Here is a 20,402-nt window from a genome sequence, read left to right as displayed (position 1 = left end):
ATACTACTCCCTACAAATTTCTTATTTATAATAATAATAATAATAATAATAATAATAATAATAATAACAACAATAATAATAATAATTAACTTTTTTATATTCTTCAAAAAGAATATAAATAAAATTAATAACAATAACAGTAATAATAATAATAATAATAATAATAATAATAATAATAATAATAATAATAATAATAATAATAATAACAACAACAACAATAATAAAATTAAAAATAATTATTATTATACAAAAAGAAAAAAAAAATGAATCGCCCGGTTCTAGGGCGATTCTTTTTTTTTTCGGAAAATTAATAATAATAATAATAATAATAATAATAATAATAATAATAATAATATTCATAACAACAGTAATAATATAAATAAAAATAAATTAAATATAATAATTAAAACAAAAATAAAAATTTAATAATAATAATAATAACAATCACAATAATAATATATATCAACATAATCCAATCTTCAACAATCAGTGGTGAAAAATCAAAGCAAAAAGAAAAAAAAGAAAAATGGAAGATCAAAAGAATGAAACGGTAATTTTAAAGCTTTTGATTGATTTTTTATTTTTATTTTATTATTATTATTATTATTATTATTATTATTATTATTATTATTATTATTAATTCATTTATATTATTATTATTATTATTATTATTATTATTATTATTATTATTATAATTATTATTATTAATTCATTTATATTATTATTATTATTATTATTATTATTATTATTATTATTATTATTATTATTATTATTATTATTATTATTATTACTATTATTTAAAACAATATAAAAAAGTTAAAAATATTATTATTTAAATTATTATTATTATTATTATTATTATTATTATTATTATTATTATTATTAATATAAATTTTCCAAAAAGAAAAAAAAATGAATCGCGCAGAACCGTGCGATTGGACCCCGGTTCAATCGCCCGGTTCTGGGCGATTTATTTTTTTTATTTTTGAATAATTATTATTATTTTTAATTTTATTATTGTTGTTATTATTATTATTATTACTATTATTATTATTAATTTTATTTATATTCTTTTTGAAGAATATAAAAAAGTTAATTATTATTATTATTGTTGTTATTGATATTATTATTATTATTATTATTATTATTATTATTATTGTTATTATTATTATTATTATTATAAATAAGAAATTTGTAAGGAGTGGCAAAGTTGTAATTTTTTTAAAATCAGGGGCAAATTCGTAATTTCAATTGAGGGGGGTGGCGATAAAATGAAAAGGGTGGAGAATTTTAAGAATTGGAAAAATATTTGTCATATACAGCTTGCCTCTAGATCATTAACTCCATTTTGATGGGGTTTCTGCGTATTAGCGTCAAATTTTCATCATCCTTATAGGGTTATCAATTGCATCAACTCAATATGTAGGGCTTTTTTGTGGTTTGGAGTTGTGGATTCCAATAAACATGGCCTAGTCAAGTGGAAGGAGGTGTGCCAACAAAATTAGGTTGGAGGTCTTGGCATTCGTAACTTATTTTTATTGAATCAAATAGTTGTTGGAAAAATCACTTAGCATATCTTAATGATGAAGGACTCATTATGGGTGAGATGGGTTCATCAGATTTATACAAAAGGAGAAAATTAGAAGATCTTTAATGCTTCAATCACTGTTAATTGGGCTTTGAAGACAATCTGTTATATAAAGAACTCATTAAAACAGTGGATTTTTTTGTAACTCTTGTTCAATCCAAGAGGTTTACATGGTCCACTTTGCTGAGTTTCAGAAGGTCAGATGGAGATTTTTAGTTTGGAATAAACTCTCTATGCCCAAAGCTCGTTTCCATTGTTGGTTAGTGGCTAAGGGTAAATATAAAACAAAGCGTAAACTTAAGCACATAGCTAGGTGTGACCGATGATGAGTTCTGTCCTCTCTGTGCTGCTTCTGTGGAAACAACTAATCACTTGTTTTTTGAATGCCCTTTCAGTCAGCGTTGCTTCGGAGGTTTGAGGAAGTGGGTGGGGGATAAGGTTTAAACCTTTGGACTCCATGAATTTCAGAAGATGCAAATTGAACAAAGTCCAACAACACATCATGTGTACCATCTATGCTTCCACCATTTATTACATGTAGTAGATGAGAAATGAGGATGTCTGAGACAATACAATTCGAAAACTTAAAATTACAGTATCGTGTGTTCAGAAGGTTATCATAGAGTGGATCACACTATCTACGTCAATTGATCTATAAAACTTGTTGATGAGAGATTAGTTGTTGTGGTCTTATAGGCTACTTTTGTTAGAAAGTATTTTGTCTAGCCTCGATTGTATAGTTTTAGTTTTGCTTGACGTTTTCTTATTCGTCTTTGGTCTTTCCTTTCTCCTATGCACATGAAGAGTGGGGTGCAGAAACTCTTTTTTGAAAGTGGGTCATGCTTCCATATTAATGCAAATAAATTTTGTGGAGCTCCAAGTTTTGGTTGTACACTTGTATAGTGGTTAATCTGGTAAATGAAAAAAATTTTTATTTTCCAATAATAATAATAATGATAATAAATAAATAAATAAATAGATAAATAAAATTCCACAAAATAAATAATTTTTACATTTAAATATAACTTATAAAACATTAATTTTTGTCAATAATATAAGTAAAAGGACAATACAACAAAAATCTGTAAGTACATTTAAATACAAACAAAAATTGTCAATTTGGGATGAAATTCAGAAAAAAAAAACTTTCCTACTAATAAATAGTCGATAATTTCCTACTAATTTCTGATTAATCTTTTTGTCGAAAATCCGACTGATTTTCTACTAAATGAATTAGCAACTACATTTATTAGAACTGTTTAAAATAGTCAAAATTTAGTCGATATAGACCTATAAAGACTGATTCTCGGATATTTTAGGTAGTTAATGGAGAAATTTTGTTTATAGTTAGATTGTAGAATATAGTGGGACAGAGAAGACCAGAAACGACTTAACGTACTCAGACCTTCACCCGCAAAACATCCAAATGACACACATAAAATGAGTTTCTGTCCCAAAACGTCACACACAACACAAACGCCACACCTTAAAGTCACAAATCCACATCCATTTATTCAATTCAACGTACAACGACATTAAACTCCCAACTAACAATTTGTCAACTTGAATTTAATGATTATGATTTAACTTTCCATTTTCTCTAATATCAATAATCTAAAATAAAACAGGTTATATTTTATTTGAATATAATTATTATATATATAACATACATTTTATGAAATCAAATTCAATACTCTAAAAGAAAAGTAATAAATTATCTCTATTGGGTTAGGTTATTATACACTTAAAACTTTAAAGTGATCACTTATAATTTATTTCAAATTCTTATGAGAAACGGTCTCTCCTTGAGAGACCAACTCTAATTGGGCCGGCCTATAAAGAAAAACGTAGAGTAAGTTATTCGATGGGCATTTAAGATATTATAAGTATTGCACGTTTCTTGGTGGGCATTAAAGATATTGTGAGTAGACGTTTAAAATATTGTAAGTAGACATTAAAGATACGGTAAGTAAGCATTTAAGGATGATGTAAATAGGCATTAAGAATATTATAAGTAGGCATTTCACATTTGAGGATAATGTATCTAGGCACTAAGGATATTGTACGTAGGCATTAAGGATACGGTAAGTAGACATTAAGGATGATGTAAGTAGTTATTAAGGAAATAGTAAGTAGACATTAAACTTTTATGGGCTGGGCCTTAGAAACGTCTCTCAGAAAGACGGTCTCTCAAGAGACCGATTGATAATTTTAAAATGACTAATTTTAACTTTGGTAAGTCTTATATGAGACCATTTCACCATGATACGAGCCTTATAAGTAACTCATTTTTCTAATTGATCACTTTATAATAGTAACAATCGCTCTCCTTAGAGACGGTCTCTAAAAGAAACGTCTCTAAAGCCCAGCCCAAATATAATTTAATTATAAACATGCACTTTTGAATATGTTTAACCTATTGAAGTAGATGTTTTAATCTATAAAAGTTGGTATTTTAAATTTCAACCCATTAGAGTTGGCATTTTAACCTATTAAGTTGTTAATTAGCATATTAAAGTTGATATTTTAAACCTATTAAAATTGGTATTTTAACCCAGAGAAATTGGTATTTTAACTTATTGAAGTTAGTGTTTTGACCTGTTGTAGTTGGTTAAAACACCAGCTTTAAAACACCAACTTTAACGTGCTAGATTACTAACATCAACAGGTTAAAATATCAACTTTAATAGGTTAAAATACCAACTTCAATATGTTAAAATCAACTTAAATAAATCAATATATCAACTTAAGCAGCATAAAACATCAATTTAAATAGGTTAAAATACCAACTTCAACAGGTTAAAGTACCAACTTCAACAAGTTAACAATTTAACAAGTAAAAACACAAATTCTAAATAGGTTAAAAACATAAATACCAACTTAAAATGGTTAAAATACCAACTTTAATTGGTTAAAGTACCAACTTCAATAGATGAAAACACTAACTTGAATAAGTTAAAATACCAACTTAAGCAAATAAATCACCAACTTAAACAACTTAAATACCCACTTTAATAGGTTAAAATAGAAACTTCAATATGTTAATTAAAAAACCAACTTCAATAGATTAACAATTTAATAGGTTAAATACCAACTCCAAATAGGTTAAATTACCAACTTTAATAGGTTAAAAACACCAACTCCAAATAGGTTAAATTATCAACTTTAATAGATTAAAATACCAACTCAAATAGATTAAAATACGAAATTCCATAGGTTAAAACATCAACATCAATAGGTTAAACATAGGTTAAGAAGGGCTTGGTTGTTTTTAAGTTTAAATTTCTTTTTTTTTTTTTTCTAATACTCCCTCCTATTCATAGAAAATGAGATATTTAGGTTTTGCACCAAAATCAAGGAGGGGTGGGGGACCACTTAAAAGTGGGTGAAAAACTCTCTTTTTCCATGAAGGACATTAATATTTATGTGTTACTGTGTTGTCGTAGTAAAGGTAAAAAGGTAAAAAGAATGACAAAAATAGAAATGGAACATTTTTCAATGAATTGGCCCAATAAAGAAATGTCTCATTCTCTATGAATAGGAGGAAGTAACATATTAGGTCAGCCCAAATGGACGTGTCTCTCAAAGAGACCGTCTTTTTCAACAATTTTTGTTATAGTAAGTGGTTATTTTAAGGTTATAAGTGATTACTCTAAAACTATATAAAGTGATCACTTTAAAAATATAAGTGATTACTTTAATGTTACAAGTAATCATATTAAGACGTTAAGTGTACATTGGGCCAGCCCAAATAGGAATAATCTTACCGTAAGATCACTTCATTTGATAATTTGTGTTGTAACTTTAAAGCGATCAATTATAGTTTTAAAGTAATCATTATATAATTTTAAAGTGATTACCTATAATCTTAGTGATCACTTATAATTTTAAAATGACAAATTATAACTTTAAAATAATCACTTATAACCCAGTGTTCACTTTGTAACCTTAAACACTATTTATCGCCTACTTATAACATGCGATTCTATGACTAGTTGTTTTTTATTTATTTATTTTATTTATTTTTTATTGTTTAAGGAGAATCTATGACTAGTTTGTATAATGTATTATGTATGTGTAAAGATACCTTTTCAAAGCTCGAAAAAAATATTGCTCCACTAAAAATAAATTATCATATTGTTCTGGAAAAGCTTACTTATACACAAACAAAATGCTTATTCACTATTTGAAGCTCTAAACTTTAAGAAAATTAAATACTTGTGAGCATGAGCACTTGAATATTTGGATGCTTAGAATGATCCAAACTAATCTAACAAATGTGAAGTACTTCTTGATTCATGAGAATTTTAGGTGTTTTTTAAAAATGATTTTACGCTTAATTTTTTTTAATGACTTTTGACCTTTGGGTCTTGAGTTTTGGTTAGTCAAAACCCTATAAAATTATTTGATAAATAAGTTTTCAGTTAGCTAAAAAAAATGATTTTGAACCAAAATAAAAAAAGTTTAGGATCCGTTCGATATTAATGTGATTTTTTATTTTTTGTTTGTTATTTTTAAAGTCACATGATATATGTCATAATAAATAAAAATTAAATTAATTAGGTTCATGGAGGTTTAGATTACTGACAACAAAAAAGTGAAAATCATTTTATAAGATTTTCTATTTTTAGTTTAAGCGGTAAAAAACAGAAAATCCCTAATTTTACTAGTTTTTTTCAATGCTTTAAATAATCAAACATCTCTCTAACCATCTGATTTATTAAACTAAATTTAAAACCAAAATAATAATGTTTTCAGATGGTCAAACAAGTTAACTAAAAAGTTAATTGTCAATAAGTTAACTGTCAACCGTCATCAAACAACCGTAAGGGCATGTTGAGTTAAGTATTGACAATAGTTGCTTTGAGTTAACATAGTTACTTCTTTTAAACAAGTAATAAATACTTCTTTCGTTCAATTATACTTGCTATATTCTAATTTATTACGCAATTTAATATATTATTTTGTTCATTTATATGTTGAAATATACACATCTAAAAATTATAAAAATTAATATTATAAAAGTATACGATTAGATGATTCAAACAACATTTTACTTGACTATATTTTACTTATGCATTAGCATTAATATTTAAAATAAAGTTAATCTATAAATAGAATTCATAACCAAAAGTGTAACGAGTACTTCAGGAAAGAGGAAGTAATTTTTTCTTTTCGGGTTTTTACATTTCACACTTAAGTCGAAGCTAAAAACTGCGAAATTCGTTAGTTTTTAATCTGGGTTTCTTTTTGGTAGAGTTCAGCTTTCTGGGTTTTGCTTTTTTATTTTTTTTGCTGCTCAGTTTTCTGTTTTACTCAGCAAAATCTTTGTTGCTCTTGCCCCAATTCCAACTACAGTTTTGACATAGTTACTGTAATTCTCTTCTTCGTATCTATCATTTTCCTGTTTCCTGCATTGGGTCCCTAATTTCATACTTTATTGCTTAATTGCAAGTTATTCCAGCCCTTTTAATCTGATTTAAAAGCTGTATTAGGGCTTTTTATGGTGATCTTTTTCCGACTTCAACTCTAAACTGTTGTGGGTTTGCCAGTTTTCGTGGGGTTTTGATTGACAACTTTTTTGGGGGTGAACGTGAACTTCTTCATTCGGGCAATTTTGAATTCATATAAGTTGTGTTGGGAAGCTTAAGATTGTCACTCATTTTTTGAGGTATTCTCTTAAAGGAGTTGGTGATTATGGTGGGTTATGAGGTGGCCAAAGATTAAGGATTGGAGTGGAAGATGAACAGGAAGCTGCAAATGGGATCCCAAGTTTTAGTTCTCCAATACCAATCTCTAATGCAATGTAAATTCATTTCCCTTATCTTCTAGCTTGCTATAGTATAGTTGTATTCTTAACTTTTGTGTGTGTGTGTGTGTGTGTAAATAGCATTTCCTAGTTGTTTTGGTTTGTTTAATTGTTCTTTACTTCAATTGCACTTGATTTTTGTTTATGCTAAAAGTATATCTCAATTCTAGTTGGGAAACTTGAGGTTACTTCTATATATAGTATACATCGGTGGCACATGATTTTCTTATGCATTAATCTTAATTGGCAGTGTGCTGTGTCTTTTGATCACTAATAAGTTTGTTATTTTATATGATTCCCTTCTCCTTGATGACTTAGTTGATAAATTTGTTATTGGATCTGTATACAATAAGACCCTCTTAAGAGGAGAGTAGGCTGCACACAAACCTGCTTAAAAGGAGAGTTGACTGCACACAAACCCGATGAGGTTCTATCCTATAATCAATTAGTATCATCCTATTAGGAGGAGTAGCCCATCAAGTATAAATGATAGTCAACCTCTCTAATTCTTCGATGTGGGATCACAAGTGGGTTATTTTCAATATTAGTTAATATCTTTTCCTCGTAAATAAGGGCAGCATCATTGCTTTTACTGCAGTTCAGAAGACTGTTATGTTTCGTTTTTCTGATATGCACTCTCATCTACTCAGTGTTAAGCTCTGAATTGGGGCTAATAGTTTTAAATCTTATTTATAATTCCATTTATCGAGTTAAACTCTTCCATTTTTGGATGCCACACAAAGGAATGGATATTTTTCTATTTTAGTTTTACCCAGTCTACTTTTTCTGCAAGTTGTAATACACAATGCACCACCTATTCACCAATTTTTTCCAGTTTTTTTAGTTTTCTCTATGCTAAAAGTGGATGCTAACTACTTAATTGCTTCAAGAGATCGATGGAGATAACGTTTAAAAAGCTTTATTAGTTCATAGTTCTGTCACTGCTAAGATGTGTCTGTTGCAGAGTATATTTATGTGATTGGCTCTTATGCTTACCTCCAACTGATACAGCACCTTTCTGAATTGCTTATAGTGTGTTCCGAGAGGGCTTTATGGCTAGTTGCAAGACGCATCTTCAAAAATGGTTCCTCTTCACCCGATAATGAGGAAAATGGCTTCTTGTTTGCTTTTTTTTCAGTCAATTGATGGTTCTCATATAGGACTTGGCAACATATATCACTCCAATTTGCATACGACTTCAATGTGTCATATTCTTTGATCTAATTGGTAACATGTAGTAGCTTTCACTTCTCTTATTCCAAAAATGGAGTTTTGTCACTGTTTTATAGTGAAGCAAGCTCCATTATTTCTTATTGGGTTTCTGATTTTGTGATTTTGGATCAAACAAATGACTTCCTAGGAGTAAGCTATCACCTTCCATAATCTGTTGATAAACTGCATTAAACATGCTTGTCTGAGCATGTAGAGTAGTCATAATTTTTAACGGCCTTTTTAAAATTACAATTTGAGGATCATGGTCATTACCGTGCTCATTTCTATTTGATTTTAGTAACGGATTGCATTCCCATTTCCAATCCAATCTATACCAAAAAAGGGTCAAGTACATTTTGTCACGACTTAAAAAATTTTGGTTGTTAATTATTGTGTCAAACTTCAAATAGAAAATTTTGTTTTTGAACATTAGAAAAGGTTCTTCCATATTTGTCGATAATTGGATTTGATTTGTTGTTGATATCCTCACAAAAAAGAAGAAAAATTGAAGTTGTAGAATCTTCATTCATTTTTCTTATATATGTGCAGTTATTGATGATTTTTGCAATCAAGGGTAAAAAAATAACTTCATTGTTATTACAATAATAAGATTGCATATCTTTGACCCCATCAAGTCTTGCCTGGATAAAATTCACTTGGTATTTGGGTGGTGACATGTTATACAAAACGTATAAGTACCTTGATGAGGAAGGAAAATTATAATTGATGATGTAAATACCTTGATGAGGAAGGAAAATTATAATTGATGATGTACATTGTTGAAGCTTGTAGTGCTTATTTTGTGTTTTTTGCGGTCTAAAGCCCGAGTGTCGGAGGAAGATTGCACTAGGTTAGTAACGATCAAGGTAAAATGTCGTCATATCTTTTGACATGAGCCCAATTCAAAAGGATGTGTGCCACTATGGTTATAGAGAAAATTTTACTAGATTACAATGCACCATATAAGTCAAAATGTTGCGTTTCTACTAGAGATGCATTTGTTAAGTTGAATGAATGGATATACCCTAAAGAATACAATTTGAAACGAAGACATAAGAAAAGGTCTCATGAAGACCAAGTTGGATAAAACTACTTACATTAACTTTAAGTTCTTTAGAGAGAAAGAGATTTTGTGATATGGTGCTCAGAAAAGAAAGATGTGGTTTGGTATGCTGGAACCCATTGAGTTCTTAGAAGAAAAAGAGATTGGCCGAAGATGGCCATCATGATAAGAGTGAAGAATGACTTGAATAATAGAGATTTGTAGAAGATAATAGATAGAGATAAATGGTGGGAGATAATACTAGTGGATGATGAATAAAATTAATTTTTCTAGTTGTAGATTAATTTTAGATAAGGCTGAATATATTTTTTTTATCGAAAATTTGTCATATGGATTTATCATGGTTTATGTTTTCCAAACCAAAATGTTGGGATTAAGGCTTCAAAATATTTTTGTGGTGGTGGATATTCTCAATGTACTAGATATCTACTCATTTGGTTATGCTAATGTGTAATCTAGAAATTATCGGTGGTGTGTCCGTTGTTAGACTCATTTGCTTATTTGAAAAACTTATTTGATAAAATATAAAATTTTATAATTGAGAATTATTTAGGTAGTTGGCATACTATCCGTTTCCCTCACTGTGTTATGTTTGTATCTTGTAAGTTGAATCTTACTTCTTTCATTGTTTGTTAGTTTGTTATCACATTAATTTTAGCTTTATCTGTTGGGGTTCTTTTCGTTTGTCTGAAACAGAAGTTGATATTCTCCATTTAGGAATAATAATTGCATAATGCTTTGTTATTTGGTGTAATGTATGTTTCTTTCTTTTTTTTTTTTTTTTTTTTTTTTTTTTTTTTTTTTTTTTTCTATATCAAGAGCTTATAATAGGCACAAATATATGTTAGGTTGTTTGTTTTAACTATTGGTTTCTTCAAGCATAACCTGTGCTCTGTTTCTGTGTTTCATCAGTGAATTTGTTATTTTTCAGCCCCCGTGATTAGTTAAACAAAATCAAGTCCTTCACAATCTATCTAATAATAAAGTTAAATTTGCACTTCCACTTATTTGTTTATGTTCGGTATCTCCCCTTTTTGGTAATGAGTTTCTGCGCATATAAAGTTTTCTGTCGTGTCCCCGTAGCCGTACTCACTCAGAACAGCTTTGATGAGGTGCTGAAGGGTGTATGCATCTGTGTGCCTGTTTGGCCGATTGGGTCGCCTTTTTTTAATTGAAAATTTCTTGCTGCATCAGGCATCAGGTATACAAAATATAAATCCATCTGCTACGCCTTTACTTAACAGTGTACAAAAGAATTTGGTTTCGTTTCTAGCGGTAGTTTGGAAAGCTGGGGAGAGTCCATTATGGCAGATGCCAGTCCAAGAACTGATATTTCTACGGATGCAGACACAGATGAAAGAAACAAGAGGGTAACGTTACTTCTATCCGTATGATATAGACTTGTTATAAATGTTCTTTAAACTGCCAAATGGGTCCAAAAGTTTTCTGATAGCATGCATTGGCCCTTTTCTCTTCCTTGCTAGATACTTCCTCCGTTCCATTATACTTGCAGTTGATAGTGACATACCGTCATTTTTCCACTCGCAAGTATTTCAGAACGGAGGTAATACATGATATATTCTTGGGTTGAATATGTTCATATTTTCTTCATGTTAAGACTTCAGGTCAAACTAAACAATGTATAGCTATATAATTGTTGGATGCAGCTTAAGCCATTCGATGCAACTCATGCGGCTTCTGATTCAAGTGACAGATCAAAAGACACTAAGGATCAGAAGGTTAGAAGCCCTTTGTCTTACTCTTTAATGGACGTCATATTGCTTCATGTATGTGACATCCTTGTGGATGTATTTTTGTAGACTCTTCGAAGGCTTGCTCAGAACCGTGAGGCAGCGAGGAAAAGCCGTCTAAGGAAAAAAGTAAGCTATCTATCCACTGTTATTTGCATTTGCTTTGACATCTGTTAATTCTTTGAATTTCTTATTTCATCTGTGGAATCCATATCCATTCGAAAGAGGGATTCCATGCGAAAGAAATATAGTCATACTTTCTTCATTCGTAATTGATGCTTCCCCCTGTTTCAGTTCATTCGATATTGATGAACCCCATTTTTTCTTTTATTGATATTATTTTATACATTTCTTCGTCCTTCTCCCCACTTGCTCTTTCTCTCACATTATCTCCACTTCCTCCTCACCACGGTAAAGAGGCACATCCATTTGTAACCGTGGGATTAGATGACATCAAATATCAGCTCTATTTCTGCTTGTTTTGAATTGGCCTCATCTTTTCAAGCACTTTGTCTTTTATAGTTTATCCTCTCCTTTTGTTGGATCTAGGCTTATGTTCAGCAATTGGAAAGCAGCAGATTGAAGCTGACTCAACTCGAGCAGGAGCTCCAGCGAGCAAGGCAACAGGTTAAATTGGGCTCATATCTTTTCTCTCAAAATCTGTGTTTGTCATGTCATTTTTAACTTATTCCTATCATAGACACTGAACAACTTCATCCCCTTTGCTTATATGTGCTTATCGTTTGGAACCTTTAGGGAATTTTCATTTCGAGCTCCGGGGATCAAGCCCATTCAACCAGTGGAAATGGTGAGTTTACTTTATATTTTTTCAGGAGGGAGCCTTTCTAGACAGTTTTCGTAGTTGTTCGCTTCGATGAACTGTGTTGACTGGTGTCCTACTTATTTCAGTTTTATCAGTTTTCTTCACCTGTTAGTTTTGCTGTATGTGGAAAAATTCCACATGGCCCTCAATTCTCAGAATGATGCTTCATGCTCTGAGTAATTGGTTCCACATATACACACCTTTTATTACTTTTCCTTAGGAAAACCAAAAAACAGGAAACTTTTAGTCGAAACTTCTGGTTATATAAGGATCAAACACACATCTAGTGAAACGGTACAACATTAGGTTTTACGGTTTTTTACGCTTGATCATGCTGAGATGAGTTAAGTTTCACACAGGCTATTGATATATAGAAATTTTCTCGGGGAGTCTGGGTTACAGCCCAATCGTTCTAAATTCTCTAACGGCCCGTTTGGTAGTCGGTATTAAATATTGGGAATGAAAATGAAAAGTTAGTATAATTTTGATGGAAAAATCTCATGACAAGTTTGATGTCCTTGTTTGTATTACTTCAATCATCTTATTTTCTTCACAAAATTCATTCCATTGCATTACCATGTGGAGAGATGGTATTAGGTGGTAATGAAAAATCGTGAATGAAAAATCATTTTGAAGATCCACTTTTCATGACCATGGAAATGATATGGTACATTTCACAAAAAGTTACACAAAATTATTCTCATTACCACCATTTAGTAATAATAACCAAATGGGCCGTAATTATTTGATGCATGAAGTTTTTCAGGGTAATCACTGCACATGGTTGGAAATAATTGAACAAAACTTATTATTTCTGGGTGTCTTATTAAATGTTAAAGTGTATATGATTTCCTATTTATGGCCTTTTTTCTTTGACTCTAAAATATTTATATTTATTATAATAAATAAGATTTCTAGTCAGCGAAATTCAGTTCCATTAACTAAGATTTTATATGATAAGAATAAGTAAATGCAAATGAGATAAACACAAAAATCTGTGAAAAAAGTAAAAGTAGCTTCGGGGTTTCAAACTTCAGGGGAACAAATTCTTAATCACACTAGATGTGAGGATACTTTTTTGGGTGAGCTGTGACTCATTGGTGCACGTGAGATGACTCCTGAAAATATGCTTGTAGTCCCTAGCATACCGACTTGGGAATGGGGAATTAGAAGGGAAAAAATGGATAATTATCTCTATTGTTAAAGAATGATTGACCAAGTCAGTTCTGTTGTTAGCAGGGGCAATGGCCTTTGATGTGGAATATGCACGCTGGCTAGAAGAACAAAACCGTCAAGTCAACGAATTAAGAGCAGCAATAAATGCTCGTGCTGGTGATGCTGAACTTCGTGTCATTGTTGATAGTGTTGTGGCACATCATGATGATATTTTCAGACTCAAGACCAATGCTGCCAAGAATGATGTTTTTCATCTTTTGTCGGGTATGTGGAAAACACCTGCTGAAAGGTGCTTTCTATGGCTAGGTGGCTTTCGTTCTTCTGAGCTTCTCAAGGTGAGACATTCCTGGGAATTGTCCCTATATTCCTCACGCTAAAATGCAACATTAATATTGCAGATGATATTATAGGCTGAACAATTTTTTAGTGTACCAACTACCAATGTGTATTAAAAAGCTATAATGTTCATGGTACTAATTTGCTACTTTGTATCATAAAATACTTTGACGTGGGTATGGTTTTGCCATCTTCCATCCCTCCTCAGACCCTTACCATCGCTTTTATGAGCGGGATGATGATTGTGATGTGTGGGGTATTGTGCACTTGCTGTTCAAGAAACTGTGGCTTTTCTTTTCTTAATTTTGGGGTATTACGTTTTAAATTGAAGCTTTGCTGTGCAGCTGCTTGTTAATCAGCTGGAGCCTTTGACTGAACAACAAGTAACTGCCATTCAGAACTTGCAACAGTCTTCACAAGAGGCTGAAGATGCATTGTCTCAGGGAATGGATGCACTGCAGCAATCACTGGCAGAAACCTTGTCTAGTGGCTCTCTTGGTTCATCAGGTTCATCGGGAGATGTTGCAAATTATATGGGCCAAATGGCCATGGCTATGGGAAAACTTGGTACTCTTGAAGGGTTTATACGCCAGGTACCTTTTAAAATAGGAATATATATATATATATATATATATATATATATATATATATATATATATATATGAGAACCATCCTTATATGAGAACCGTAAGAACTAATCTATCTGACAAAAAGTGTTACTTTTCTATTCAAAAAGGTTTTACTTTTAGGTAAAAATATGTAACTTTTTTTAATAAAAGATAGATACTTTTCGACAAAAGTGTTACTTTCAAAAAAAAAATTCTAAACAAAATTCACAAAAGGGGTTACTTTTTACATAAAAAGTGTTACTTTTCGGAAAAAACATTACTTTGTATTATTTTTTTTTGGAAAATTTTCTAACAGTAACACTTTTTTGTTAAAAAGTAACAACTTTTTTTTTATAAAAAAGGTAACATTCTTTTGCCCAAAATAACACATTTTCTGTAAAGAAAAGTAGCAGTTTTTTATCATGTAAATTGGTTCTCACGGTTCTCATAGAAGCTTGGTTCTCATTGGAACTTGACCCTATATATATATATATATATATATATATATATGTATATATATATATATATGTATATATATATATATGTATATATATATATATATGTATATATATATATATATATGTATATATATATATATGTATATATATATATATATGTATATATATATATATATGTATATATATATATATATATATATACACTCTTGTATTGTTTGCTTTTTTTCTTGTTATTAATCTCATCTGTTTCATGAATAATCTATTGTTTGTGGAGCATTCTTTTTTGGTAACAATTTTATCTTAAGCATGTTGCTAAACAAAAATTTTGATATCATGTTTATTGTTTGGGTTATGCTCTTGGTTTAATCTATTTGGTTTTAGTTGTATTTTTTTCCTTTTTGCTGTTATAATTAGTTTTTAAATGTAAGAAATATATTAATAAGATCACATTATAATATTCTAGGAATTGTACTCTTGGTTGTGTTGTATTGTTTCATTTATGATGTTGTAATTGGATTTTAAAGATTGTGCGAAAAATCTATTATGGTTGTGTTTTTTTTTTCTTAATGTTCGTCTTTAGGTTGAAATCTTTACAAAAATTATAATTTATTCAACTAGGTAAGTTTAATTGAATAAGTTTGAATAATTTCTATTCAATCAATATAACATTTGCTTTAAAATTTGATATTTTAGGTGGAAATTGAGGAAATAGATGCTTTGAATACTTTATCTTAAAATACTGATACACGTTAGTTGCTCTTGTTGAAGTAAATGACCCTTGTTAGTTAATTTATTGTCGCTGCGTGTGCAAGTTCTTCTTCTAGTGTACAAGATTGTATGATCCCGAATCCAACGCTCACTATATCTCTGAAGGAATATGTTCCTTTTTATGAAGAAAAATCGAACCTGAAAGTAGACATATTCCCCACTTTGGAACATGGATTGAAATTTTATGAGGATTATGCGAGTACATGTGGTTTTGTTAGTATATTAGGAAGTGAAAAGAAGATAAAGGGCATAATAGTGTTTAAGTATTGCTTTTGTAACAAACAATGAGAAAAAGTAGAGGAAAAAAACAAAAAGCAAGCCCTTTGAGAAAAAGATTTATGTTAAGGTTAAAATGTGAAGCTAAAATAGTTATTCAAGTTTAATGCTTTCCATGATCGTCCATTAGCTACTCCAGTTTCTAGGCAATTCTTGGCTGCTAATTCTTCCTTACATGATGGACATAGGAGATTTGTTTTTGACAATTTAAAACTTATCCCATAATCCTCCCAAACACATTTTAACTTTGACTAAAATCTTTTTCTAAAAAGGCTGGCTTTTTTCTCTATTTTTTTTCCTTGTTTGTTACAAAAGCAATACTTAAACATTATTATGCCTTTTATTTTCTTTTCACTCCCTAATACACAAACAAAACCACATGTATTCGCATAATCCTTACAATATTTCAATCCATGTTCCAAAGTAGGGAAAACCTTGTCAAATTTTGAGTTCGATTTTTCTTCACAAAAAGGAATGTATTCCATTGGAAATATAATGGATGTTAGACTCGGTATTATACAATCTTGTATACTAGAAGAAGAACTAGCACACGCAACAAAAATAAATGAACTAGCAGTACAAGGCTCGTTTACCTCTACAAGAGCTGTTAACGTGTATCAATATTTGAAGGTAAATTATTCTAATCATTTATTTCCTCAATTTTCAAAAAATATTAAATTTTAAATCAAATGTTGAATTTAATTGAATAAAAATATCACTTCGAACTTAATGAACGAAACTTAACTTATTAAATAAATTCTATTGTTTTTTTGAAGATTTTAACCATAAAGACAAACATTAAAAAAAACCAAAAACACAACCACAACAGATTTTTCGCATTAATTTTGAAAATCCAATTATAACATTATAAATGAAAACAATACAACACAAACAACAACATAATTCCTAATATATAACATTATATATATATTTCCACATTTAAAAACCAATTGCGAGTCTTGATTATTGTTACTTGATGCTCATTGTAATGGTCAGGTTCAAGAAAAAGTTGGGAGTTCGGTGTGTTTGGTGTGATTATTGTTGTGAGTCGTGATTGGAGATTTTTATTTGTGAATCAATTGCGAGTGTTATGAAAATGTCAAAAAGAACAAGGACTAATACTAGTAGGGGTAGAACAAACCGTCAACTTGACCCAATACCTGAACTTGAACAAGAGGAAGAATCTCAATTCTAATTGGGTTACATAGGACTGTATAACCTTGATGTATCACAAACTAGATGGCAAAATCTCACCTAACAAGGTAGGTTGATTCAACATACCAAGTTTTGTCACATGCCGACCCTAGATGCCCTAGGTCTCACAAATTGAGTCCATGTTCTATTGGCAAAGGTAGGGTTAGCAAATTTCATGACAGAAGCCGAACCAACTTACGCGAGAATGATACTAGAGTTCTTAGCAACCTTAAGAAAGAGGACCAGTACAAGAACTGGTGCTAAGATGATAGTGTTTAACCTACATGACCAAGAAAAAAAAATGACCTACACCCAGCTTAGAAATGTATTCGGTGTTGAAAATTTAAATGATGAGGATTATGGCAATTATGAACATGTTGCATTTTGGCAACTCATTTCAGACATCGTTTGTGCGAAATGAGAATAGATTAAAATTGAGAAGTATCCCACACCCGACATTGAGGTTTGCCCTTCGTTTAATAAACATGACTTTTCACGCACAAGGGGAACCCACCAACCTAGGAAAAAAGGAATTAAAAATGTTGTGAGCCTTGACACCACAAGGGAGTGGTTGTCTGGATTGGGTTGATTTTTATGGGTCAAAAAATGCGTAGAGCTGGGCGACAGAAAAAAGGGAAAAATTAACATCGGGGGGATGTTGACCATTACTTGGAAAAGCCTTAAATGTACCAATGTCACAAACTCAAGACGGTCAACCTTTGCTGAATCCATTAAAAGGAAGTTACCTATATGATAAAAAGGGGTTAATTGACACTGATATGCTACAAAAAGATGAAACGAGAAAACCTACATACTTTGTGTGGAAATAGAATGGTGTTCCCTTCATTCGATTACCATTAGATAGAACTCTAATCCCACTCTCAAAACGGTCTCTAATCCCCTTTGATTTTATTCATAATCCTAGCCAACTTTTGATTTTGTTTATAATTATATTCTCCATAGAGTTCAAAATACTTGGTAAGATACATTTTCGATGGTACGTCTGGTGCTCCCATTCTATCATTTATGGTTTGTGTTGTTTTAGATAACACATTTACCATGAACAATAAGTTATATTTTGGTTTATATGGCAGGCTGATAATCTGCGGCAACAAACAATGCAGCAAATGCATCGGATTTTGACGACACGGCAATCAGCTCGTGCAATTTTAACAATTCATGATTATTTCTCGAGATTGCGTGCTTTGAGTTCGCTTTGGCTTGCCCGTCCAAGAGAATGACAGCGTTTGACTTGTTAAGTATTAACCAGAAGTAGCTTAGTAAAATGGCTGGGTCAGGGTGCATGTTTGTTTGAGAGAACAACATGCAAATCGGCAACCTCACTTGTTGATAGATGTGCAAATCAGTGCCTTGTGTATTATCAATATCTTGTGGCATATTTATTGAGTAGAGACTAGAGAGTTCCTAGTTGCTACCATTGTTTTTCTCTTCATTGGATCAATCATGAAATAAATAAGTTGGCGTGTAGTTCTGTTATGTATTGATCATATGATTAAAATATATTGAAGTTGGGAGATATATTTTTAACATAGGCAAATTTGGCTGGTCTGCTACATGCGAATGTTTGGTTCAGTTTTAACTATGAAATATTTGGATCTAGTTGCTTTCGAGTATTTTGTGTGCTTAGTATGAGACGATCTCACAGTGAGACATGCTTTATGTATACCTATTATAAATTATTAAAATGTAGACTTCTTGTTATGAGATCATCTCACAGTTTGACAGTCTCTCACAAAAATAACTTAACGAATATACTATATCGATTTGATTTGAAGTAATAATTAATTTAGATTGGGTTATGTTCAAATCCGTGCGTATTGTATCCAATTATAGCCTTTTAAAATTTAGACCAATAATGAACCACCCCATTAATGACCCAGCCCGCAAAAGCTAAACAAATACAAGAAAATTTGAATAAAATAAGACAATTGAACAACTTTTTTCTCAAAATAAGCTCCGTGAAAACTTAATTCCCAGAACAAGCGTCCGTACATCCAAACAACTGGTTTGGTATAAGTTGCTGTTAGTAACAGCGAAAGAAGAAAAAAAATAAAATAAAAGGCTTAAGTCGCTGTTAGTAACAGCGACTCATCTGTCTTAATTTTTTTTTTGTTTTTTTTTGGGTACGAATTAAACTAGCCGTTGTTAATTAGAAAAATAGTCGTTACGAACTTGAAAATAGCCATTGTAATGGTGTTCTATAAATAACTCCATTTCCCTACTTCATTATATCCAATCTACATCAATCTTGTTCTATTGAATCAATTTTTAAAGGTAACATAAGGTATTATGTTAGTATGTTAGTCTTACTCTCAATTTATAAATGTTAATATTATATTTGAAAGTATACTTACGTTACTATATTATATGTGTTTCGTAGATGTCAAAGGAGCATTGTATTGAAGAGCTTTGTGATTGTGGTTATGAAGTTGAGATTCATACAGATTGGAGCGACTTCGATCCAGGGCGTGATTTTATTGGTTGCCATTTCTACTTGGTTGAAGGATTAGGATGCACATACTTTAGATGGATTGCTCCGGAGGGTACCTGTAGCAGGAACGGCACTCTCGTTACATAATTAACATTAATAATTATACTTAAGATAAATAATGCGGAAGCGTAAAACGCTGAACTGCTAAAAACCATTTAAACTAAAATTGTTCAAAACATAAGTAAAAAAAATATATCTTACAATTGAGAAAATATAAAATAAGGTTTACTTAAATACGATAAAAAAAACATAAGTACAATATAGTCATCAAGTAAAATCATTGAAGCTAAGTCCTCGATAGAATAATTAAAGTTGCGGCCTGGATCGAAACCTGAGCTAATTTTTCCTGCAAAATACTGTCATCCATAATACGGATGACAGCCGATTAAATCGGTCAGCGATAAAGCCGAGTACAATTTTCTCAACAAGCTTATGATGCGATAGTTAAATGATGCTTACAAAATAATCATCAAGCACACTATGGAAGGTTATTACTCATTATTGACCTTTATTAAGCCATTAAGTTACATTCTCAATACTTGCAGAAGTTCATTACTGCTACTAAATACTTGGTAACCTTAATGCTTATTTAATCAAGTTCAATTAAGCCTCATAGCTTTACCATCATAGCACATCACAAGATCACAACAATAATGACAACTGATATATGTAAGGGTCTGGTTAGGTGAGGACCGTAGTCCTAAACCCTAACTGTGGTGGGAGTCGTCACTCCTCTCAATACTGTTATGCTCGAGACTTCACAGGATGGGTTTTTTTCGGACCCCCTGTCTGACACCGCATTTTACGTGCCGGCTAACACGGACGCCG

General features: G+C 30.9%; 1 protein-coding gene across 3 annotated transcripts; it reads left to right on the top strand.

Annotated features, from left to right (window-relative positions):
• Window positions 1–6,744: 6,744 nt before the first annotated feature.
• Window positions 6,745–18,559, top strand: LOC130804518 (transcription factor TGA2-like). 3 transcript variants are annotated; one of them, XM_057668984.1, is made up of 9 exons: window positions 6,745–7,394; window positions 10,867–11,042; window positions 11,340–11,411; window positions 11,493–11,552; window positions 11,973–12,050; window positions 12,180–12,231; window positions 13,486–13,757; window positions 14,103–14,351; window positions 18,157–18,559. In XM_057668984.1, exons 2-9 carry the CDS (start codon window positions 10,977–10,979, stop codon window positions 18,301–18,303), a joined length of 996 nt encoding a protein of 331 aa, XP_057524967.1. In that variant the 5' UTR covers window positions 6,745–7,394; window positions 10,867–10,976; the 3' UTR covers window positions 18,304–18,559. The 3 variants fall into 3 exon arrangements, with proteins under 3 accessions (XP_057524967.1, XP_057524966.1, XP_057524965.1); XM_057668983.1 differs by having other exon boundaries at window positions 6,771–7,394; window positions 10,917–11,042; window positions 13,483–13,757; XM_057668982.1 differs by having other exon boundaries at window positions 6,772–7,394; window positions 13,483–13,757.
• Window positions 18,560–20,402: the final 1,843 nt, after the last annotated feature.

This window comes from Amaranthus tricolor, chromosome 17 (genome assembly GCF_026212465.1).
Source record: "Amaranthus tricolor cultivar Red isolate AtriRed21 chromosome 17, ASM2621246v1, whole genome shotgun sequence".
In the NCBI taxonomy this organism is placed as follows: Eukaryota; Viridiplantae; Streptophyta; class Magnoliopsida; order Caryophyllales; family Amaranthaceae; genus Amaranthus; species Amaranthus tricolor.
This window is presented reverse-complemented; position numbering and strand designations above follow the sequence as displayed.